Source organism: Macrotis lagotis, chromosome 1, assembly GCF_037893015.1.
Source record: "Macrotis lagotis isolate mMagLag1 chromosome 1, bilby.v1.9.chrom.fasta, whole genome shotgun sequence".
NCBI classification, from domain to species: Eukaryota; Metazoa; Chordata; class Mammalia; order Peramelemorphia; family Peramelidae; genus Macrotis; species Macrotis lagotis.
Window position 1 is genome coordinate 787559380 of NC_133658.1, and position 25267 is coordinate 787584646.

Consider the following 25267-nt stretch of genomic DNA (forward strand, 5'->3'; position numbering starts at 1 on the left):
AATTAAATCCAGGTTTCATTACACTGTCTCTTGGGTGTGGGGTACACAAACTTCTCCAATATTAATTTGCATAGTTTTCTATTCCCAAGCTTCCACACATTTCTATACTTCCCAAGTCCTCAATTTGACAAGTTAGATGCATGAGCTCTCATTAAAGAGTCCATCTGACCCTATCAAAGCCATTCTTTGTTGTTTAATTACTTGTATAAAATGAGACCAATGAGTTAGTGAGAAATAATAAGAGTAAAATCATTTTGCTAATAAAGTGTTCATGAAACCAGCCTTCATGTATTTAACAAATCATTTCTCACATGAAACCTCCCCACAATGTCTCAGCCACATGGACTTTTCCACCCCAGTTCATAAATTATAACCACGTGTCTCTCTTTTTGAATCACATTCACATTTACCTTAAATAAGAGCTATTGTATTGCTCATCTTCTGTACTATACTGTAAGTTACATGCAGGAGAGGACTGTCTTATTAGAAATTGAGTACCAGTCTTGCTAGTACTCAGTAAATATTTGTTATTCAATAAGTTATTATTGCTAACATATGTGAAACTATCTCAGTCACTGAGATAATACTTGGCTTCACAGAAATTTCTCAGTTTTTAAATGATTCAGCTCACTTGACAAAACTACATGTTTGTTTTTTTCAGATTAAGTTCTCCAAAATGGAATATCTAGTATGAGTATTATATTTATTAATATTTTTATTGAAAGCAATAATAATCAGCTCAAGTTCTTAAGAAGTCTGGGTGGCATAAAAACACATTGAGAAGCTTTTCTTAGATTAATGTTGAGATAAGAAATGACATTCCTCTATGCTCATACCCAATGAACACAGGAAAAACAAATGGAGCATTTTCTCTCTGGCCCACTTCAAAGAGTACATTACTGTACTTAGAAAGTTATAATGAGAAAAGGTGACATTATTATAGTGGTAGTTGGATTCTTGAACTAGTACAGGCTATAGGAATGACAGCTTTACCACCTATTACCCAATTTTACATTGGGCTGAGGGAGGAATTTGAATCCAGGGAGGGGTAGAAAGGAGTAGCTACAAGTAGGACTCTGATCAAACTGAGCAAGGAAGAAATCTGGAAGCAAAAAGTAGCATATAGCTCAGTTCTAGGCTCCAGTCTAGTCTGATGCCTGTATTGGAATAACCAGTTATGGTGTCCCACATTAAAGAGAAGCCTCTCTGAACCTGTAGGTTAATAATGGCTGAGTCTAGCAATATTTTATTGAAACTCTTTACTGGGGCCAATTTTCCAAACTTCAGATAAGCTAGGTAATTATGAAGTGTCTGAGGCCCACATCTGAACTCAAAACAAATTTGCATATAACTATTTGGGAAAAGCAGTCTTATGGTAGAAACTAGGTATGGACAGACGTCTCATACCGGATGCCAAAAAGGAACATGAAATAAAGTTAAAGAATAATATAAACAGATTAGAGGAACATGAAAAAATTGCCTGTCATGTCTTTGGATGGGCCAAAAGTTCATAACCAAATAAGAGGCAGAAAGGTAAAATAAACAATTGATTATATAAAATTTAAAGGTTTTATGCAAACAAAACTAATGCAACTCAAATAGAAAAGAAACAGGAAATTGGTAGGTTGAGGGTGAAGTGGCCACACAGTTCTAATAACTATTTCATTTTCAAGCTATATGGGAATTTTGTCAAATATAAAAGAAGACCTTTTTCCCAATTGATAAGTGGTCAAAGGAAATAAATAGGCAGTTTTCAGAGGAAAAAAATCAGGCTATCAATAGCTACATAAAAATATTTTAAATCACCAAAAATAAGGGAAATACTAGTTAAGATAACTCTGAAGTACCATCTTACACCCAGTAGAATGGCAAACTTGACAAAAATTGAAAATGACAAATGTTAAGTATAAAGAATTGGAAAATGAGGGGGTAGTCATCAATTGGGAAATGACTGAACAAGTTAAGGCATATCAATGTGATGGCATGCTTTTTTGTACTATAAGAAATGGATGGTATCACTGACTCATTGAAATACCAATACGAGGGCAGCTAGGTGGCATAGAAGATAAAGCACCGGCCTTGGAGTCAGGAGTACCTGGGTTCAAATCTGATCTCAGACACTTAATAATTGCCTAGCTGTGTGGCCTTGGGCAAGCCACTTAACCCCATTTGCCTTGCAAAAAACCTAAAAAAAAAATACCAATACGAATTCATATATTTTCACCATAGAGTTATTCATAGCCATGGCTCCTCTCTAAATTAGGGATGGTCACACAATGTCCTTTTTGAACAATTCAAAATACTGTCATTGATTCTACAGCTTAGAAAGATTCCTTTGTAGTTTATTTTTCTTTTACTACCTTAATAGAAGAATTACATAATGTATTAGATGTATTAAACCAGGATTATGGTGATATTTATTCAACTCCAAAAAAAGAAAAACCAAGACAAATAAAAAAATCAAAATAACGTTCATGGAATTTAATTTGTGAAAGTTGGTAAGAACCTGGCATAATTCACTGCAATCATTTGTGGGTTCATTTTTGTTGATGGTCAAATCATGTCTTCTTGGTGGTCATAGAGTAATGCTGATATTAAAAAACAAAACCTAGATGGCAGAGGTAATTGCCTTTAATAATTACTCTAATGTAATAAGGCTTTTACTTAGCTAAAATAAATATTACTTTTTGAAGTTAAAAAAAGAAATGGAGATGTTGGGGCAGGTAGGTGGCACAGTAGATGGCACATCAGTCCTGGAGTCAAGAGGACCTGAGTTCAAATTTGACCTCAGATACTTAATGATTACCTAGCTCTGTGACCTTGGGCAAGTCACTTAACCCCATTGCCTTGCAAAAAAAAAAAGAAGAAGAAGAAATGGAGATGTTTTAGACAAATCTGAGAAGACTTCTATGTAATGTGGCAAATTAAGCAAAACCAGGAGAACAGCTTATATAAGGTAAATGCAGCTTTGAAAGACTTAGGAACTCTGATTAACACAATGACCAACTACAATTTCAAGGACCCATAACGAAATATAATATTCACTTGGCAGATAAAAAGATCATGGACTTGGGGTGGCTAGGTGGTGTAGTGGATAAAGCACCGACCTTGGAGTCAGGAGTACCTGGGTTCAAATCCGGTCTCAGACACTTAATAATTACCTAGTTGTGTGGCCTTGGGCAAGCCACTTAACCCCATTTGCTTTGCAAAAAAAACCAAAAAAAACAAAAAAGATCATGGACTTAAAAATGCAAATTGAGATGTTTTTAAAATATGGCTAATACAGGAATTTGTTTTGCTTGATTGTACATATTTTTAATTGTTTTTGTTTTTCAATGGGGAGGAGTGTAGGAGAAATGGAAGAAAATTTAGAAATGAAAATCAAATTGATTGTTTTAAAGGGGTAAGTATTTTTAAAGAGAGAACTGAACTCAACTTCTATTTTACTTTCATCTTTTCTGGGGAAGAAATTTACCAGAATAGGTATCATCAAAAGCAATAATGTATAAGATAAAAGGAATCCTAGTTAATAACCCAGTCTCAATAAAGTAAAACCCAGGTTACTTATAAAAATAAAAAACAAACCTCAGATAGCCACAGGGGACAAAACACTAGATATCTGATTAGAAGATTTGGATTCGGGGCGGCTGGGTGGCGTAGTGGATGGAGCACCGGCCTTGGAGTCAGGAGTGCCTGGGTTCGAGTCCAGTCTCAGACACTTCATGATTGCCTAGCTGTGTGGCCTTGGGCAGGTCACTTAACCCCATATTAAAAAAAAAAGAAAATTTGAAAAAAAGAAAAGATTTGGATTCAAAACTTTGACTCTGCTACATACTACCTATGTAACCCTGAGTGAGTAACTTACACTCTAGTCTTGTTATCTCATCTATAAAATGAACAAGGTAGACTAGATGACTTCTAAGGTCTTTTACAACTTCAAAACTATGAACCTACAGTCCTGTGATCTTTGAAAAATCATAGAGAAAAGGAGAAAAGGGCACAAGGTCTGAAAATGTGGCAATATACTAATTTCTCTTTTTAAAAAGAAGAAAAAAGATGGGTTTTAGAAATGATTGAATAGTAAGATAAAAATTTCATGTTGAATTACTAAGAGATTAATACCATGAAGTGGCATAATAAGTTCATTAAGAATAAGTTATGCTAAACTAATTTCATTTCCTTTAATCTTACTCAAGGAGTTTTGATTAATGGATTGATGTCAGCCTGGAATGAGATATCTAGAGGCATGTCACAGGGCTATGGTTTTGGTTTGATTCAATTTATTTTTTGTGTCAATGACTTGGTTAAAAATCATGTTAATCACATTTATGGAGGACACAAAGATGGGAGGAATAGATAATGTAATGGATAATAGAATTAAGATTTAAAATTATCCTGAGAGATTGGAATTTGGGCCAGAACCAACAAGATGACATTAGAGATAAATATAAGTTCTAATATTTACATTGTCAAAGTATAGATAAGACACACCTAGTTTGCAGTAGTTCATATGAAAGAGATCAGAATGGAAGAGTGTTGGGGGATGGGGAAGACTTTGACCAAAACTCAAAACAAGTCAATAGTATTACCTGTTTCAAAAAATTCTAAGGGAGTTCTAGTGTACAATAATACATCTACAGGATCCAAATCAAGGGAGAAACTAATTCTGTTGTGTTTGTGTACAGGTTATGCCACATCTGGTGTGTTATAATCAGTTTGGAGTGCTACATTTAAGAAGAAGGGTTGGCAAATCATAATGCAGTTCAGAAAAGGGAAGAGTAAGACATCCAGGAATTATGTCATATATGAAATATTTGAAAGAGCTGGAGGTTCTAACTCTCTTTTGAAATAATACAAGGCAAAAATCTGGACAAAGCCTATGAAGCAAACAAAATAGCACATTGTTTGTTGTCCAAGTTCACAGGCATCTAGTCTCAAAAGAAAAATACTCATATGTGTGTATATATATACATATATACTTTATATATATACATATATATTTACATATATCACTGTGATTCAGATTTCTCTTTCTCACATTTTTCTCCATTTTTTCCATTCTTTTCTTACTTCCATTGTTCTAAATGAACTCTACTATTTCATTTACTATAAGGTCTATCCTTAAATACAAGTTTCCCCCTTTTTTGTTGTTGACATAATCGTTATTATCACAATTTTTAGTTGTATCCAACTCTTCATGACCCCATTTTGGTTTATTTGTTCATTTGTTTTATTTTTGCAAGATTACTGAAATAGTTTTCCATTTCCTTTCCCAGTTCATTTTTCAGATGAGAAACTAAGCTAAAAAGGGTGAAGTGACTTGCCCGTAGTTACATAGCTAGCAAGTGCCTGAGGCTAGATTTGAACTCAAGGAAGATGAATTTTCTTAATTCCAAGGCCTGGCTCTATTCACTGCATTACCTAGTTGCCAATTATTAGTTTACATTGCTATAATTTAATTTTTCAGAGTCCTGAAGGAGTGGATTCTTTATTGCTAACATCTGAAAATGAATGTGGCAGGGACCGCAAAATCTTGACTTTGACTCCTGGGAAAACATAAGCAAGGCTCACTGGAGATATGGTGAACATCTTGAAAAGGAAGTAATGTTTCCAGCATGGCTTCATCTAGAGTTGGTCATGCCATGTTACCTATTTTTTTTTGAAATTATTACTGAACTAGAGATGAAAAGGAATCTGTGAATAAAGTTTACCTAGTTTTTAGCAAAGCTTTTCTTTAAATATATCATACAATTCTTATGGAAAAGATGCAGAAAGACAGATAAAGACTAAGAATTGGACTTGCAATTTCAGTGATAATGGTACCCCTTGGATAATTGTATATTCTAAGGAAGGAAATTTAGAATCACAGCCAAGAAGGACAATGATAAACTGCAGACTTTTCTGAAACTTAGTTAATAGAGAAGTACCTCTAAAATACATAGGTAAAGAGATTTGCCCAGGGTCTCACAGTTAGGATATGTCAGAGCCAGGACTTGAACCCAGGTGTTTCTGGATTCAAGGTCAGCTTTCTATTACTCTATAGCTGCTATGGATTCAGTTGGAAGGGATTCTGCATTGGATGACAGAGACAGGATCCAAGAGGATCTTGATTGGCTAGAGATTTAGGCTAAATCTTATAAGATGAGATTCTAGAGGGATAAATGTTAAACATTTCAAGTGGATAAAAATAAATTTAAAAGTTTTCACTTTCCAGTTGCTCTGAAAAAGATCTGGGAGGTTTTAGTAGATGGCAATATGAGTGATATGACAGCTAAGAAAGTCATTGCAATCTCTGACTGCATTAAGAAAGGCAAAGCTTGCAGGTATCAGAAGGTGATGATCTCACTGTGCCCTCATCAGATCTCATCTGGAGTATTATCTTCAATTCTGGACAGTTTAAAGGACAGTGTTAAGTGACAGAGTAACCAAAGAAGGCAAACCCAGGATAGTGAAGGGCCTTTAGTTCTTGCCAGATAGAGACCTGAAGGTATAGTCAGGATAAAGACTAGAGAAGAGATAATTCAGGGGAAAGATGTCTTCATATGTTTGAGGACCTAATATATGGAGAAGAAATTAGATTTGTTCTGTGTGACCTTTAAGGACAAAACCAAGATCAGTTGGGTAAATGTTGCAAAGAAGCAAATTCAGGCTTGAAACAAGGAAAAAACTTCCTAACAAGTTGTACAATACTTGAATGAACTGCCTAATCTGATGGGTCATTGGAGTCTTCAAGTGGTGGCCAAAGGAGTATTATTAGGTAAACTCTACTGGGGAATTCTTTTTTTTGTTTGTTTTTGTTTTAGGTTTTTGCAAGGGGATGGGGGTTAAGCGGCTTACCCAAGGCCACACAGCTAGGTAATTATTAAGTGCCTGAGGCCGGATTTGAACTCAGGTACTCCTGACTCCAGAGTTGGTACTCTATCCACTGTGCCACCTAGCCACCACTGGGGAACTCTTTCATGTATGGGTCAACCCAGATGCTCACTAAGGTCCCTGACAACTCTCACATTTGATGACTCCATGACTCTCCCTTGCCAGCTAGAATGAATTGGTGCCATCTAGCCTGCCTTCTAGAAGAAGCCCTGAATCATTTGACTAACTCGGGCCATCTGCCTAGAGGGATGAGGAGTGGAAGGGATATGCGTGATACAAGGCAAGGATAAGCAAGTAGAGAGTAGAGGGGTTTCTCTGAACTCCAGGACTCACTATAAGTTGCTTAAATTGTGCTGAAGGCTCATAGTCTTGTGAAGGAGAATATAAAGATTAAATAGTCCTGACTCACCATCAGTCTGCACGGGGTTTTAAGACTCACTTGAGAGGTGCAAGAAAGAGAGACTCTTATGACAGTTCTCTCCCAATCCCACATTTAGCCTATCATGAGAGGTTTGGTACTGTGTACAAAAGAAGACTTAAAGATCAACGGAACATATGGATTTACACTATTAAAAAAACAATTCTCAGAGACTTATTTTGTATATTTTACAAAGACCAGGTGATCAACCTGTTTCCTTGGTAAAGAAACAAAGAGTATTTGGGAAGGAAAACAAAATAGTGGAGATTAATGAGTGACAGGAAGCAAGGGCTACATTAGATGGATAGAGAATTGTTTATTACTGGGGATTCATAGAGAGCCATGGAAGAATAATGGAGATCAATAAATAGGAACAATATTGGGGAACAGTAGCCAATGATACCTTTTAGGAGTGGAGGAGAGATGTGAGGGGCAAACCACAGATAAACTTGGAAACACTGATTTGGGGAAACAAATCTCAATTTCCACTGACTGGAGCTTTTTAAGACATTACTATATCATTGAGACTACAGTTCTCTGGGGAAATATTACTTTAATTGCTATATCTATGAGCTCAAATATAAATCCTATCTCTTCCTATTAATTTATAAATAATTCTGTTCATATTTTGAGCCATTGGAGCCCACGTATTTTTAAAGGAACCGTGGACAGTAACTCTAGTGAATGCCAAAGGCTCAAGGTCCTGGATCTTCTCAAAGAGGACAAAAATAATTAGAGAAGAGGGCCCTACATATCAGGAGGGAGTCTCACAAAAGGTGAACAGCAGAACCAAAGCATTTTCGACCCACACATTTTAAAGGTCCTGTTATATTAAGACAGAAGGAATGAGATGTGGTTGGAGGATGCTACATATTTTCATAGCTAGTTCCTTTTATTCTTTCCTTCTTCCCTCTTCCTTTTTTGGGGGGAGGGGGTGGTGGCAGGTTGACCTGGGAGAGAAGACAAGCAAGGACTGAGGAGATTGGTTTGAATTTGAGTTGCCTTTTAAAATGAGGGGGTTTTTTTTGGTAAGGTAATGGGGTTAAGCGGCTTGCCCAAGGCCGCACAGCTGGGTAATGACTACGTGTCTGAGGCCGGGCTTGCACTCAGGGACTCCTGACTCCGGGGCCATCTAGCCGCCCCCCAAAGGAGTTTTTTAATTCTTAATTGAGGCCTTGGCACCCCGCTCCAGGACCAGCCACTCGGGGCCCATGAAGCCCTGCGCCCGGTTCCTTTCCTCCTGGGCCCAGCAGCGGCGCGGCCCGCCCCGCGACAGCAGCCGGAGCGTCAGCCCCAGGCCGGGGAGCAGGACCCGCTGTAACCAGCCCCAGCCCCATCGGGGGGCGGCCGCGGGGCTGGGACCGGCCTGCGCGGCGGCGGGGAGCGGGCCCGGGACCCAGGCGGCGCGGCCCCAGCGTCCTCCGCCAGGGGGCGCCCCGCCCCTTCGCCTGCGCGGCCCGGGGCGGGGGCGGGAGCGCGCGGCCCCGTCCCAGCGCCGCTGACGCCGCCGGCGTTGGCCGCGGTCGCCATGGTGACGCGCCGAGCGCGGGCCCCGCCCGCCCCGCCCCGCCCCCCGCCCCCGCCCCGGCCTCCCTGACGTCGGCGGACGTCAGCGGCGGCGCGCGCCTGGCTGGGCCCCGCAGAGCGGGAGGGAAAAGGGGCGAAGGAGCGAGCGGAGCCGCCGCCGCGGAGCCCGAGCCCGAGCCGCGTCCGCCGCGCCGCCGCCGCCGCCCCCCGAGCCCGGCAGCGGGGCCCAGCATGGTCATGGCGGAGGGGCCGAGGCACTTGCAGCGCGGGCCGGTCCGGGTGGGGTTCTACGACATCGAGGGCACGCTGGGCAAGGGCAACTTCGCCGTGGTGAAGCTGGGGCGCCACCGCATCACCAAGACCGAGGTGCGGCGCGGGGCCCCGGGCTGGGGGGGGGCCGGGGGGAGCCGGGGGGCGCGGGGCCGGGCCGGGCCGCAGCGCGCCCCCCGCCCCCCGCTGGAGGAGGGGGCCCCGCGGGGCGGCCGGCCGGGGGCTGCCCCGGGGGGCAGGGGCTGCCGCCGGGCTCGCCCGCCCTCCCCGGCCCGGGGCCCCGCGCCCCCCGAGGACAATGGGGCGCCCTCGCCGCGGCGCCTGGCCCGGGAGCCGCCGCTCTCTAGAGACCCCGGCGCCCTCCTGGGCGAGCGCGAAGCCGCCGCCGGACCCCGGAGCTCGCCGGCCCGGCCCGGCCCTCGGCCGCCGCCGGCGCTTCCCCTTTTTCTCCATTTCGAGTCTTTCAGATAAATACCTTCGGATAACCGTGGAAACAAAAGCCATTTTTCTGGGAGGGTAAAGCCGGTCTTGGGAGGTAGGCTCCGGCGCTGGAGTCCAGTGCCCGCAGACCCCTTCCCCCGGCCGCCTTCCCGGTTTCCACTAATGGCCACCCTGGCTGCAACCTGCAGAAAGTTAATAGACTTTCCCTTCCCCAGGGTTGTTTTCAAAATACCTTTTTTTTCTGCTCATGTTTCTTTCTGGTTAGCTTTCCGAATGACTTTCTCCAAAATCCCATTTTAATCCGACCTGACAGGTTCATTGCTTAGGAGAGAGGAGTTTTGTTAGTTTGTCATCGGCTATCCTTGACCTCTCTGCTGATGCTAAAGCATCCCAAATGTGAGCTGCCTCCTTGTGCCTTTAACAGCTGGACCAAGGTCACAAGGTTGTTTTCTCTTGGTCACCGAATTTACCATTATTAGCTACCTGCATCAGATTTTCTGCCGACATTCAGGACATCAACGGAATGAAATGACCAATCCCTTGATCCATATGATCTCAACACCTATTTCATTTCAACAGCAACAAAGCATGTCAAACGATATACGATTCCCCCAGAAATTAAGAACTAACAGTAAATTAAATACGTGGAAATTCATATTCCCTCAAAAATTAAGAAGTAACAGTAAATTAAATACATGGAAATTGTATTTTATCATCTTTTTGCTTAATGACCATCTGGAATGTAAACTAAAGAGCAATGTTTCTGAGCCAAAATTCAAAGTACTTTATTAGAATCTGCATGTTTCATACATTATGTTTCATTCCAAACAATTTAGTCTGGCAATATTTTTTAAATCCATTCTGATAATCTTAGTAGAATTTAAAGACACCGTGTCACTTTGTCATGGCGAATGTAGGTGCTACGTGACCTCTCGAAGATGGCAACTCAAAGCCTCCCTGTATTTCCTTTTGAGCTGATATGGAATTAATACATCATTATGGAGCTAGGTGTCACTATGCTGTAGGTGTCATCTTTTGATAGAAGTATGAAAGTGAAGGGTCTTATAGCTATGCATTAGGTATTTCAGGACTCTTGTATAGTGTAGAAGACTTCCCAAAGGATCGGGTAGATGAGAAACTAGATTTCCAGTCTTCAGAGAACTGAGTCAAGCTTTGAAAATGATTTTATATTAGTAAGTAAAAAAGAAATTGGAAGCTTATTTGGAAGAGGGGAGGTATTTTTCTCCTATACTACACTACCCCTCCCTCCTCCAGTTTTTCAGTTTGTTTGTGGTGATTTGGTGAGTGGTTTAATAGTGTTAGCATATGTTTGAAGAAAGAGATGAAAAAGGAGTGGAAGGGCAATAGCCAGTCAAAAGAACAGTGAAGAGCTCTTTAGTTGAAGCTTTAATTTTCATGGCGACTTTGAAGTAGGGATTGCTCTACAAGTAGTACAGATTCAGATATGCTATTTAACCTACCTTACAGTTATTGTGAGCATCAAATAAGAACATAAAGTTCATTGAAAATCTTAGCTAAATTCTAACTATGCTTGAATAGAGAATGACTTACATGGAAATACTAGAGAAAGCATTTGTTGTCCTTAGTTGTCTGAGGTTTGGAATTATTTATAACTAGTTCAATGAAGAACTATGAAACTAATAGTATCATTTTACTTCCTAATTTGTTTATTGTGAGGAAATTTTTACAGTTTTTTATATATGCTGGGATGAATTTAATTATAATTATGTCAAAGCTTAGTAAAACCTAGATTTAAACACAGTATACAAAATTAGGCTTAGTGGAATTGTTTCCTAATTTTATTTTTAAGTTCTAATGCTATCAGATGAATTATGAAAATTATAATGAGAGCATTTAAATAGAAATAAGTAATAAAATTTTGAAGCTTCTGTTTGAATTCTAATTTGTATCCAAAGCAATAAAAAATATATATGAGCACCATATTATTAAATTTATCATTATATGTACACTTTTTAAAAAAAATTTATTTTGTTTGACTAGACTTTAGAATTGAATACTTGGTGTAAATAATGTGCTTTGGAAGTTAAAATTAAATTAAAATTAAAATTAAATCCCATGATTAAACATCATAAATAATTGAGGACTTCATTTTTAACTGATTCCTCCTTTCCTACTGTGTAAAATTTTTTTTGAGAAAAATGTGAAATCTAGGCAAGTCACCTCAGAATATTAGACAATTCTCTAAAATTAAGTTGAAATAAAGATGCCTTCTTGCATTGGTAGAGAGGAGACTTGTAAGAAGGAAGTATCCATACTTGAGAATTAACTTTATTCACTGAAATCATAGGTCTTGTTACAATCTTTATATACTTTGTCTGAACCTTAAGGAATTCAAGTTTATTTCTGTATCTCAATTGTAGCAAAGACTCCAGATGGCTAAAGTGAAGAACACTGGATTTTCAGACTGAAGATTCTTGGATTCAGATTCTCTCTGCTACTTTCTTTTTCTCCCTTCACTTAACTTAGTCTTTTCATCTGTAAATGGGGTTTTTGATTTTTTGAAGATCTAAGATCCCTTCCAGCCTTAAATCTTGTAGGTGCACTTTATTTTGGTTTAATCCAGGAGTCTGAAAATACTGAACCACCTATGGCTCTTTGAGTATATGTTTACTTCTTTTTAAACCAAAATAAAGAAATGAGTCTGTACCTGTGTGACTCATAGGCACCAACTTGTCCTGGATTAGGAATAATGAATCACTAATCCATTAGAGCACAGAGCTCTTAAACTTCTCTCTTTTTTCTTTTTTTCTCCTAAATTTCTTCCCTCATTCCCATTCTTCTCACCCTTTCTCTCTCTCTCACACACGTATGCATATGCACCTCCCTCCCCACACACACACACTCCTTTGGGTTATTCTTTTTTAGATTTTTCTCTTCAGGATTAAATTTAGTAAGACATTTATTAAATAACTGCCACATATGAAGTATTCTGCCATAATAAAGGAGTTAAAAAGTTTGAATAAAAATCTGGCCTCATGGAACCTTAAGGTTTATAAGGTTTATGATAATACACCAAGAGTTGAAATAGGAAATACTACATACAAAATATATCATAGTGCTTTGTGAAGTCTGGGATTTGCAAAAGAATGGTAGCATTTTTTAAGACTTTTCCCAGAAGTTTCTGGGCCAGACACAAAAGCTTTTATGGCTTATGGGAACTTTCTAGAGAGAAATTATTACTTGATTTTTCTAACGTATTAACCTATATAAATAATAATAGCAACCAACACTTATAGACAGTGCTTTAAAGATTACAGTGCTTCCTACACATTGTCTTACTTGAATTTCACAACTGTCCTGGAAGACAGGTACTTTAGGTGATATTCCAGTTTTTTTTGTTTGTTTACAGATAATAAACTGAGGCTTAGAGAACATGTGATTTGCTGACAATTCCACGGCTGGTAAATGTTAGAGGTAGAATTTGAATCCAGGACTAAATGATTCAGACTATTCTTCTAAGTACTCTATATGCTACTTCCTGAAATTAAGTTTAAGTTAATTACCAGAAGTGTAGGAATCAAAACAGATGTAGTTAATGTAACATCCATTATAGTATTTAAATATATATGTTTATATGTGCATATGCATATATATATATAATATGTGTACAAAAAAATTGTCTGTTTTAAAAACTACATCCTAAGTGTTAAAGTAAATAGCTCTTCTTCCTTAAAATAGTTATTGACCCCACCCTAGACTTTCAAATAACTTCATGTTAACCAGTATCTTTGGATTATTTCTGAGGGGTTTTTTTTGTTTGTTTGTTTTTGTTTTTCTGGGTCAGTGGGATTGCCCAAGGTCACACAGCTAGTAAATATCGAGTGTCTGAGATCACATTTGAACTCAAGACCTCTTCCTGATTCCAGAGCTGGTATTCTATCCCCCATGTCACCTTGCTGTCCCTTGTCTGAGGTTTTTGTTTCTCCCTTTTTTAACTTAATTTTTCATAAAAAAGAAACCAGACAATAGGAGAATCCAATTTAGTTTTATTATAAAACCCCCAAAAATTCTTTTCAGTTTGTATCAGAAAATTAAGTTGTACTTTCATGTGTTAGTGAATCTGTGTAGGTTTGACTATTGTTTCTCTTCCTGCAAATTATATTATCTCCTTGTCTTCCTAACCTGCCCAAGTTTTCCCAAACCAATCATCTTCTCCTCTAAGTCCATTCATTCTCCTAACATTTCTATTTTTTGACTATACCACTGTTCTTGTAGTTCAAAACAATCAATCTTTAGTTCTTCAATCCCCTATCAATTAGTTGCCTAGTCTTGAGGATTCCAAGGCCACAACACCTCCTGTATCTGTCCTCTTTTCTCTATTCACATCTGCTACTCACAAGGCCATCAACCCAGGTCAGTGTTTCATCACTTCTACCCTGTACTATTGCAGCCATATTCTGACTGATCTTCCTGCTTTGAATCTCCCTTCTCTCTTATCTATCCTCCATATATTTGTCAAAATTATATTCCATATTCCTGACCATGCCATTCCAGTGGCACTCTTTTGCCTCTGGGCAAAAATACAAATTCCTCTTCTTGGTATGTATCACAACATGGCTGTAATCTACCTTTCTAGATTTAGTACATATTACTCCCCTTCACATATTAAACATTGTGACCCAAATTACTTCTCTTCCCTTGCACATAACATCACATTGCTCCTCATCATCATTGCTTTGTATAGGCTGTCACCCATTTCTGGAATGTAGTCTCTCCTCGTATGCCTCAAAGAATTCCTAGATGTCCTCAGAACTCAACTCAGGAATTACTTGGAAAAGACAGACAGAGACACACACATACACACACACACACACACACACACACACACACACACACACACATACAAAATGCTTTGTATATATTTTGTTTCCCCTTACCTGTGTACATATTATAATGAAAATTCCTTGAGGGCAAGGACTACTTTCATGGCACAGTCAGTACCTGATACATTTTAGGTCTTTAATAACAATTAGCAATCATTCTTGCTCTTTTTAGTTTTTGCAAGGCAATAGGGTTAAGTGGCTTGCCCAAGGCCACACGGCTAGGTAATTATTAAGTGTCTGAGGCAGCATTTGAACTCAGGTACTCCTGACTCCAGGGCCAGCGCTCTATCCACTGGGCTGCCTAGCTGCCCCGATCATTCTTGTTCTTTTAACATCTCAGGAGTATCGATAATGTCTTTCTCTTGATTCTTTGTTGCTTAGTTGTCTTTCAGTCATGTCTGACCCTTTATATTCCCATTTGTTGTTTGGTTTGCCATTTCCTTCTACAACTTAGATGAGGAAACTGAGGCAAACAGGGTTAAGCATATTAACCAGGGTCACAGCTAATGTCTGATTCTTAATTAACCAACCTATTTTTCCAGGCTTAGATGTTCTTTTTAATACCTTTTAAACTATTTTTAAGGGGGTCAGCTAGGCAGCGCAGCGGATAGAGCACTGGCCCTGGAGTCAGGAGTACCTGAGTTCAAATTTGACCTCAGACACTTAATAATTACCTAGCCGTGTGGCCTTGGGCAAGCCACTTAAGCCCATTGCCTTGCCAAACCCCCCAAAATAAATAAATAAATAAATTATAAACTATTTTTTAAGGAAAAGTTATCACTGGTGATTTACAGCAACATATTTACTCTTTTTATCCCTCTGGATAATTTGTAACTTATTCTTTTCACATTGTGGTTAAGTGATTCTCAGTCATGTTGCATTCCTGGGAAAATATTGCTATTAAAAGAGATGAGCAGTTTGGGATCCTTGAAAGCACTACCTAATTTCTGAGTTGTAAATTCAGCCTGATAACTTCCTCCAGCTCCAATTCTGGGCTTAGTTTATTGTCAATCTGCAGTACCTGCTCAAGCTATAGAGTGTACCAGACTAATTCAGTGGGTTGCTCATCCACCTGAATCTTGCAGTTGATTGAAAGGTGGTATCAGTCAAGATTTACAGGACCTAAGTTAATTTCTTCTGACAGAAATGATGGCTTATGTGCTATCCTGTCTATGTAGTTGGTCTTTTTTTTTTTTGGCTTTTGACTTTTTTTTTTTTTTTTGGTCTTGACCTGTGATTTAGATGGGCCTTTAATTTAGATGGGTAACTTAAGTGCCTCTTAACTGTAATTTAGTTGTGGTCTTGCAGTAGAAGTTTTTAATCCAGTATTCCCTGAACTTTAAACAAATTGACAATTATATTTCCGTGTAATTGATTTTCTTTGTATTTCTGGATTTCATTTTCTCTCCAGAAGGGGTTCATCTGTCTCACCAGACTTCTGAAACAAAAAAGATTAACAACCTCTGACTAGATAGTTATCTGGGGCACTGAGAAGGTTTCATAGCTAATAGAGTGAGAGAGATTCATACTCAGGCTTCATGACTTCAAAGTCGGCTCTCATTAACATTATGTCTTTCTATTTGGGAGTACTGCATAAAAATTAAAAAGTTTGTCTTATTATAGCCAAGGACTTCAGGATATTAAGGGCCTCATATTATTCTCTTCATTCCTTATACACCTGAACTGGAGCCAGGGACCCCTGCTAGCTAGTCTGGGCCTCAGATTCAAGCTGAACAAAAAGTATGTTTCAGGTGTGGGATATGTCTCATTCCCTTCTATCTAGTCTATAAGCACTAAGCTGGTATCACTTGTTGAGGCCAGTCCTGTCTTGACCTAGACCTCCCTTCCTGACTTCTTTTCTACCTATACTCCCATAAAACGCTGGGAAGGTCACAGCTATTGCCTCATCCCTTAATCTTAATGATTTGTAATGGACATGTTCTCTTGGGATCAAAGGTCCTTCCCTCTGCTACCTTTCCCTGTTTTCTTTTCCCTGTCTGATTCAGTCCTTCATTCTTTTCTTCCTTGGCTCTCCCATTCCTGTTTCCCTTGTTTAATTGCTAGCAAACTTCGTTTCATTCTGTAGGTCTGCTTTTCACATTCTTGACCTCATAGAAACCTGACTTTCCCCCAAAAATGCAGTTTGTCAATTGTCAGTCTCAAGTATTGCTGTTTTTCTTTTTTCTCTGGCTCACTGAAAGAGTTGGCTTCCCATGCCACTTTTGCCTGTTATCATCATTTAGCTATGACACCACCACTTTTGAGGTTCATTCATCTAGAGTCTTGCAACTGTGATCTATTAGCTTCCATGTCTTCTCCATTTTCTCTTTTTTTTAAAAAAAATTTGTTTGCAAGGCAGTGGAATTAAGATCACACAGCTAGTAAGTATCAAGTATCTGAGGTCAGATTTAAATCCTACTGCATCATTTGAGCTCTTGACTAAAGGGCTTGTGCTCTAGCCTCCGCCACCTAGCTTCACTAGTATAAGATAGGAAGACCTAGTTAGGCAACAGTTGTTCTTAAAACTATTAGGGGAGGGAGAGCGCTGATGTAGCTTAATATGTGGCTGCCAAGAAAGTTATAGTGATTGGGGGCTATATTAAGAGGGACATAACTCTTCTCCTTTCTCAAACGATGGTGTGTAGAGTATAGAGAGATGACTTTGGAGTCATGAAACCTGGGTATGATTCTCTTTCTCTCTACTCAAAGGAAACCTGTTTCATATTCTTTCTCGAAACCAAACTGTGAAGTTGTATTTGGGAAATTCAGCAATGTTCAGTATGATGTTCCCTAATTCACACTGGACTTAACCTCCTAACTCATTTGATCTGTATCTTTCCTCTGTCCCAGGTGATCCTTATTATTAGGCACAGGAAAGATCTCACCATCACCCATAATTATGCTTGATTTTGAAATCAGAAATTCTCTTTTCTCATTACAATTCCCTAGCCTTCTCTCACATCTAAGACCTCTTCTTTTACTCTTTTCACATACGTTCCTTGCTCCCCTTTCCCCGAGTCTGTCACTTCTTTCTTCATAGTTTCCGTCAATTCCATTCCAGTTTTGCTTTTTTCTCCCTTGCTTCCTTGTTCTACTATGTTTAACATTCTTCTGAATCAAATCTGCCATCTATCTTCTCCTCTCAAATCATATCACCTTATTGATTTGGGTCTATTACTGATTAATATTATCTAAACTCAACTTTTTCTTCCTGCAGTACAACAAAACTTGTATTTTTATTATGTCTTCTCCAAATGTCTCTTCTCAGTCCCAGTGTTTCTTCTGTTCCTCTATCCATTCAGCCATTGTTTATAGAACCGCCTAAGGGTTTGCATTGAGGATGGAAAGATTGAAACAAAACAGTTTACCTTCTATTGGAGGCAAATGTATGCTAAGTAACTACCAGAGGGTTTTTTTGAGTAGGTCTCTAGTGGAGTATTACAGGCATGTGGACTGGGCCCTTTGCTGTTAACATTTTTATCTATGTGTTTGATAAAGACTGGATGCAGGCTCTTCATATTTACATGTGAAACAAAATTGGAAAGGATAGCTTCTAACCTACTGGATGATAGAATCAGGATCCAAAGGGAGCTTAAAGAAACTAGAGCATTGAAATGAATCTAATAAAATGAAATTCAGTAGAGATAAATATAAAGTCTTAACTCTTGAATAAAAAAATAGCTTCACTGGTATAAGATAGGAAGACCTAGTTAAGGCAGCAGTTGTTCTTAAAACTATTAAAGGAAGGAGAGCGCTGATGTAGCTTAACATATGGCTGCCAAGAAAGTTATAGTGATTGGGGGCTATATTAAGAGGGCCATAACTCTAAATGGGAGGTGATAAGTCACACTGTATTCAGTTTTTTTCAGACTTCATCTGGATTGTTGCCTTCAGTTTTGATTTTTGTCATTTAAGGAGACTATTGATAAATGGGAGAATATCTAGAGGAGGGCAGCCAGGATGGTGAAGGACCTTGAGTTGGTACCATAGGGAACATCATTTGAAGGAATTCAGCATGTTTAGCTGGAGATTAAAGAATTCAAGCAGAATTTGGATGATCACTTGTTAGTTATACTATTAGAGGAATTTTGTACATGTGTTAGACTAGATGGCCACTGATGTCTCTTCCTACTCTCAAATTCTGGGATTCTATATATACAAAGAAATTTTGAGAAAAAGGGACACCAGCTCCTGAGAGGCATAAGCTAGGTTTCTTGTCAGAGTTGTCATTTGTGCTGAATCTTTTTTTTTTTTAGGTTTTTTGGAAAGCAATGCGGTTAAGTGACTTGCCCAAAGCCACACAGCTAGGTAATTATTAAGTGTCAGAGGCCAGATTTGAACTCAGGTTCTCCTGACTCCAGGGCCGGTGCTCTATCCACTGAGTCACTAGCCGCCCCCCATTTGTGCTGAATCTTGAAGGAAGCTAGTATTTCTAAGATCTCCTCACTACTTACCTTACTGAGAAAATACATAACATTTACTCTTGACCTCCCTTTTCTCTTTTCTACCCTCAAAACTGTCCCTCTAAATCTTCACCCATCTTTTCCTTTTCTCCTTTCTTTGAGGAAAAGGTTCCCCTTCTTTCCAAAGTCAACTTTTCTACTTTGCTCTTGATTCATTCTTCTCACTTCTCCTCCAGAAGCTTGTCTCATTGGTTTTCACTCTTTTTCTATCATCTTAGATCTTGCCCTGGTGTCTACAAACATACTCAAACATACCTAATCCTTCAAAAAAAAACAAAACACTTCACTTGACCCTGACATTCCTTTCAGTCATCACACTAAGCATTTCTTCCCTTTGACTGCCAAATTCCTTGAAAGAATTGTCTAAACTGCACAGTGGATAGAGCACCGGCCCTGGAGTCAGGAAGACTTGAGTTCTAATGTGACCTCAGACAATTAATAATTGCCTAGTTGTGTGACTTTGGGCAAGTCACTTAACCCCATTGTGTTAAATAAATAAAAATTTTAAAAAAGAATTTTCTAAACTTAGAGTTTATCTTTACCTCCTCATCTCTTTCATCCACTCTTATAATCCAGCTTCCAGTCCCAGCTACTTGACTGTTGATAAAATCAGAGAAAATGTTTACAATTCTTAAATTACTAAACCCATTATGATCTTTTAATCTTACGCATCTTTCTTAACTTCTCTGGACAGCTTTTGATATTCTTGACCACCTCTTTCTCTAGCACACATAATGACATTATTTGAAATATTTAAAGACCTAATCTACCACCTGGTTCAACTGAAATCTGAAAAAGAATCCTCACTCTGAAATACCCAAAAAGTAACCATCCAGCTTCTATGTGAAGCTCTATAGAAATAAACTCTTATCAACCATACTAATCAGGTAGCTTGTTTTGCTACCTATTGAGTTGTCATTTGTACTGAATCTTAAGGGAAGCTAGTACTTCTAAGATCTCTTCACTACTTACCTTACTGAGAAAATACAGCTGTGTAGCTCCAGTGATATCCTTCCATTGAATTAAAATTTCTCTCTTTGCAACTTCCATCTATTGCTCCTGGTTCTGCTGTCTACAGCCAAGCAGAACAGGTCTAATCTCTCTGCCATGTGACAATCCTTCAGATATTGAAAGACAGTAATCATACACCCCCTGAACCTTCTCTTTATGTTAAACACCCCCCATTTCCTTTTCATATAATGTAAATTCAGAACCTTTCACCATCTTGTTTTCCTCTGGATGATATCTAGGTTTTTAATGTCTTTTTTAAACTATACACCTCCCCCCTCCCAATCAAACATACATGTGATCTGACCATGGTATAGTATAGCAGGACTGTCACCTTATTCCTGTAAGTTTTATTTCTCAAGACAGTCTAAGACCACATTAACATTTTTTTAACTACATCATCCCACTGATGACACATTGAGTTTGTAGTTCACTCAAACTTCCAGAACTTTTTCAGCCAGATGCTATTATACCCCTTATTTTATACTTGTTAAGGTAATTTCTTTTAACTCAATTATAAAACTACATTTATCCCTAAAGTTTTATACTTTTAATTCCCTTGACTTCAGTTATGCTCATTTCTTCTGGTTTTCTTCTAACTTGTCTTTCTACTTCTCAGTTTCCTTTGCTGGATCATCATCCATCTTCTGCCTCCTTTTGGTGTTCTAAAATCCTTTTTGTATCCCATTTTATTCATGCTTTCCTGGCAGTTTTATCAGGTCCTATGGGTTCAAGTATTTATATAGTCCTAATCTCTCTTTTGTATTCCTCTTTTACTCATTTGTCTACTATCTACAGATTTCTTAGCCTCCGTGTTCCATAGACCCCCTCAGACTCAGTAGTTCCAAAATGGAGATAAGTAATCTCCCTACCCTCCCAAACATATTTTTTTTGTTGAGGGTACTACTATCCAGTCACCTAGATTCATAAATTTGTCATTCTTGACTCTTTCTCCTCTTTATCCAAGTCATTAAAAAGTTGTATTGTTTCCACTTTCATGACATCTTTTGCATCCATTGCCTTCTCGGCTAATATAGTTCTCATATTAGTTTAGGATTTTCTTACCTTCTAGACTGTTGTAATCTGTGAATTGGAATCTCTTGCCAGTGTTTCTCTTTTCAAATCTGTTCCCTACAAAGCTCCTAAAATAATCTTCCTATGGCACAGGCCTGTGCATGTTACTCTCTTGTTCAAAATCCTTTTTCACTCATTTCCTACAAACTTTTTAGTCTTATATTTTAAAGTACTCTTTATTAAATAGTTTCCACCTACCTTTTAAACTTATTTTATAGTATTACCTTCTTGAATGTTTTGTATTTTTCAACCAAACTACTAGTTGTACCCTGAACTTGTTATTCCTTTCTGAGCCACTTCATTTACAGTCCATTCTTCTGCCTGGAATGTACTCTCTCTCTCTCTCTCTCTCTCCTTAATTACTACTCTCAGAATTCCAATATTCCTTTAAGATTCAATTCAGGTTAATATATGATTGTGATAGAATGCTACTGTGTGGTAAGAATTGATGTAAATGGAAATGAAGTAAAGACTGACAGATTACTTTCCGGGGGGGGGGGGAGTAAGATGGGGGAAAATTGTAAAACTCAAATAATATCTCTAATAAAAATAAATTAAAAAAAGAATTGATGTAAATATGGAAAGAATTGCATGAAATAATGCAGGGTAAAACTTTTAGAACCAAGAGAACATTGTATAGTAACAGCAATATTGTGTTCAAAGAATAACTCTGAATGACTGAACTATTCTGAGTAATATTAGTATTCAGATAACTCAGAATAGTTCAGTCATATGAAGGAAGGACATATGAAGGAAGATGCTCTCCACTTACAGAGAAAGAATTGAAATATGCAAGTATGTATTATATGGTTGCACATATATTTCTGTGTCAAATGTTGACCTTCTCTAGTGCCAGATTGGAAAGAAGGAAGGGAGACAACTCTGAAATCAAAATGGAACAAGAGAAAAAGATTTAGTTTGGGTCTTGCCACCACCCTTGCAAAGCCTTCCTTATTCTCCAGGTTATATATTTTTTATTTTGTTCCTCACTAGGCAGCTAAGTGGCTCAGAGCATGGAGTGTCTGACAGGAAGACCTGAGTTCAGATTCTACTTCATATACTTAATTGCCATATGACACTAGGCAAATTATCTCATCTCTCTGGGCCTCAGTTTCCTCATCTCTAAATGAAGAGTTTTGACTCAAGTCTGAAGACTATAGTCTAACTGTAAATTTCTGATCTTATATGTTTTCTTATAATAATATTCTATTACTTTCTTATATCATAATTTATTCAACTATTCTTAATTGGAGGTAGCTAGGTAGTATAGTGGATATAGGGCCTGGCCTGGAGTCAGAAACACTCAGCTTCTTGAGTTCAAATCTATTTAATGCTGGGCAACTCACATAACTCTTTTGCTTCAGTTTCTTCCTCTGTAAAATGAGTTGGAGAGGGAAATAAGGAACCATTCCAGTATCTCTAGAAAAAAAGTTACAAACAGGGTCAGCAAGACTCAAACACAATTGAAAAACAAATGAATGACAAAAATTTTCCAGTTTATGAGTACTCACTTTGTTTTTATTTCTTTGCTTCAACAATTCTATTAATTTTTGTGTATGTAAGGACCCTACCTATCCTCTGTCTTTGACCTCTTTGGGGGTAATTGTCTAGCACTAGTATTTCTGGATCAGGGTATACACAGTTGAATGATATATTGTGTGTAGTTCCAAATTGTTTTCCAGAATAGTTAGACCACTTGAAAAGTCACCAACAATATATTAGTGTGTTTATTCTCTCACAGTTCCTCCAACAATTTCTGTTTTCATATTTTATCACATTTATCAGTTTGATAGGCAGCTCGGTGGTTCAATAGAGAGAGTAGGGGCCTGGAGTTGGAAAGACCAGTTCAAATGTGGTCTTAGACACTTACTCAACCTTGGATAAATCATTTAACCTCTATTTGCCTTAATATACAAGAATAAAAATGGCCAACTGCTTCAGTATCTTTGTCAAGCAAATCCTGCCAACAGTGTAGTCCTTAACTAAACAACCAAACAACAATGAATCCATTTGGTAAATGTGAAGTAGGCCTGTCTACCTTTAGAGTTGTTTTAATTTGTATTTCTCTCTTAATCAATGATTTGGAACATTTTTATATGGTTATTGATAACTTCCATTTTTTTGAGAATTATTATATTTATTATTATAGTTATTATCCTTTGACCATTTAACTATTGAGAAATGTTTCATGTTCTTCTATATTTGCATTAGTTCCCTAAATATCCTATTTATCAGACCTTTTGATCAGAAATTTGTTGGAAAGATTTATTTCCCAGTTAACTGCTTCCCATTTCCTAATTAAATTAATTTAGCTTATATGAGAACTTTTCAATTTGACTTAATCAAAATTGTCCATTTTTATCTTTTAAGATTATTTCTATTCCCTGTTTGGTCAATAATTTTCTATAATTGTTAAAGTTTATCTCCTTCCATTCCTCCCCTGTTTGTTTATGATATGACCTATGACATTTTCATCATGCAACCATTTGCAATAGATTATGGCATATATTGTGAAATGTTGGTCTAAATTTAGTTTCTGTCAGATTGTTCTTTGTTTTTCCTTGACATTTTATGGATACCAGTGGAGTACTCAGGTTCTCTGTCTCTTATCCTTAACATTGCAGATGTGACCAGCCTATTTCTTTTTCTTTCCTTTTTTCTCCCCATATATTTTTCAGTTACTACATTTCTCTTATACATAATTTACAACTGCTCCTTCTTTATGATTTCCCATTTGTAATGTGTTTTAGCCTATGCATACCTTTCATGTATCTTGCCATTTCCTACTGAGTGATCTTCAGTTTCAGTTCTTAGTAGAGTAGTCTTTGATTTGTAGCCATGTAAAGAATATAGGTGTTAAAAATATGGATCTTTGTTTCAAGGAAAAGCTTGAAATCATTAAAAGAAGTGTACATTTTCCCAAAAGGCAACCTTGCCTGCTCTATTACAGAATGGTGTTCTATTATGAAGTTTTTGAGATTTTCAAAAGCAATTGTGCTTTGTCAATTTCTAGCTTAAGAAAACATCACATTTTATGCAGTTATAGACTCTTAAAAATGTTACATTTCCTTTTTTGAGTTTCCCCTATTTCAGATTCCTGTAGAACTTTATGCTTCTTCTCTTTAGCTCTTATATTATATGCCTTTCTACTTAGACTTTATTATAACTTTTTGTATCATGAAGGGAACCCAAGAACTGATCTTGGGATCTATTAATTACTCCTTTCCCAAGAATTGTTAGCTGGAGACATGGCCACTTTGGATGATCAGGAAGTCTATACCTACAGCACTTGTGATAAGATGGTGGACCACTATTCCTTATCATCTGCCCTGCCACTAAGCCTTCCAGATCCATAGGCATACCTACCATTATACCCGAAGTGTTCCAGGAATTTGTTATCTGTCTTCAAAATCCTAAGGACCATGGATCTTTCTTGCTGCCCTAAAACCAGATTTTACATAGCTGTTTTCTCCTTTAAGTTAGAATGTGAGCTATTTGAGAAGTCTTACCTTTTGTGTACCTATCACTTAACATGGTGCTTGGCACTTAGTAAATGCTTTTCTGTTCCATTCTAAGCCTTGAGAGATGGTCTGGTGTAGTAGAAAATGGGTGGGATTTGGAATCAGACAACTTTGGTTCAAATCACAGTTTTTTTTTCAATACCTGACTATATTAACTTAGATCACTTCCATGTGGTTCAATTTCTTCATTTGTAAATTGAGAGGGTTGGAGTAGATGAGGTTTGAGTCCAATTCATAAATTCCTTTGAGACTTCCCATGTAGGTAATTTGTTGCTGCTTTCTTCTTCTGAGATGGCATTTTTATCATCTCTATCTGAAGAGTAACTTTCTGTGGTTAGCATTCTTTTTGTATTTTTGCTTATTTTGATAATTGAGCTCTGCTCCTGAGGTACAGGGAATATAGGTCCAAGCGTTTTGTATTGGGGCTGGGGTCTGGTCCTTGGCTTATCACTTGTCAAGGTGTTGCCTATGTAGTCCAGGCATTGCCTTTGCAGAAGTTTATTTCTTACCCAGTCTTGTCTGTTGCCCCAGAGTTCCTGCTATCTAGCTGAGCTGGGACCTGGCTGCTGTCTAGCTAGAAGCCTGCTGCTACCTTTCCTGCTTTTCCGCCTAACTGGACTATATTTCTCCTTCTCTCCCAAAGAGAAAACCTTTATTGAAGATCCTCCGTGATGTCTAGAGTTGAGAACTGTTTTGCTCTATTTTTTTTTTTTGGTGGGATCTATAGCTTTAATGTCTGTGTAGAGGCTTCATTTAATGTTGTGTTAGGGGGTGGCTAGGTAGCGCAGTGGATAGAGCACCAGCTCT

The 25267-nt window shown here is 38.2% G+C and overlaps 1 protein-coding gene across 1 annotated transcript in view; it reads left to right on the plus strand.

Moving 5' to 3' along the window:
• Positions 1-8927: 8927 nt before the first annotated feature.
• SIK2 (salt inducible kinase 2) overlaps positions 8928-25267 on the plus strand; it is a 168248-nt gene continuing 151908 nt past the window's right edge. The window contains exon 1 of the mRNA XM_074216651.1: positions 8928-9184. Within this exon, the coding sequence (XP_074072752.1) occupies positions 9050-9184 (135 nt within the window). The 5' untranslated portion in view covers positions 8928-9049. The remainder of the gene's footprint in view (positions 9185-25267) is intronic.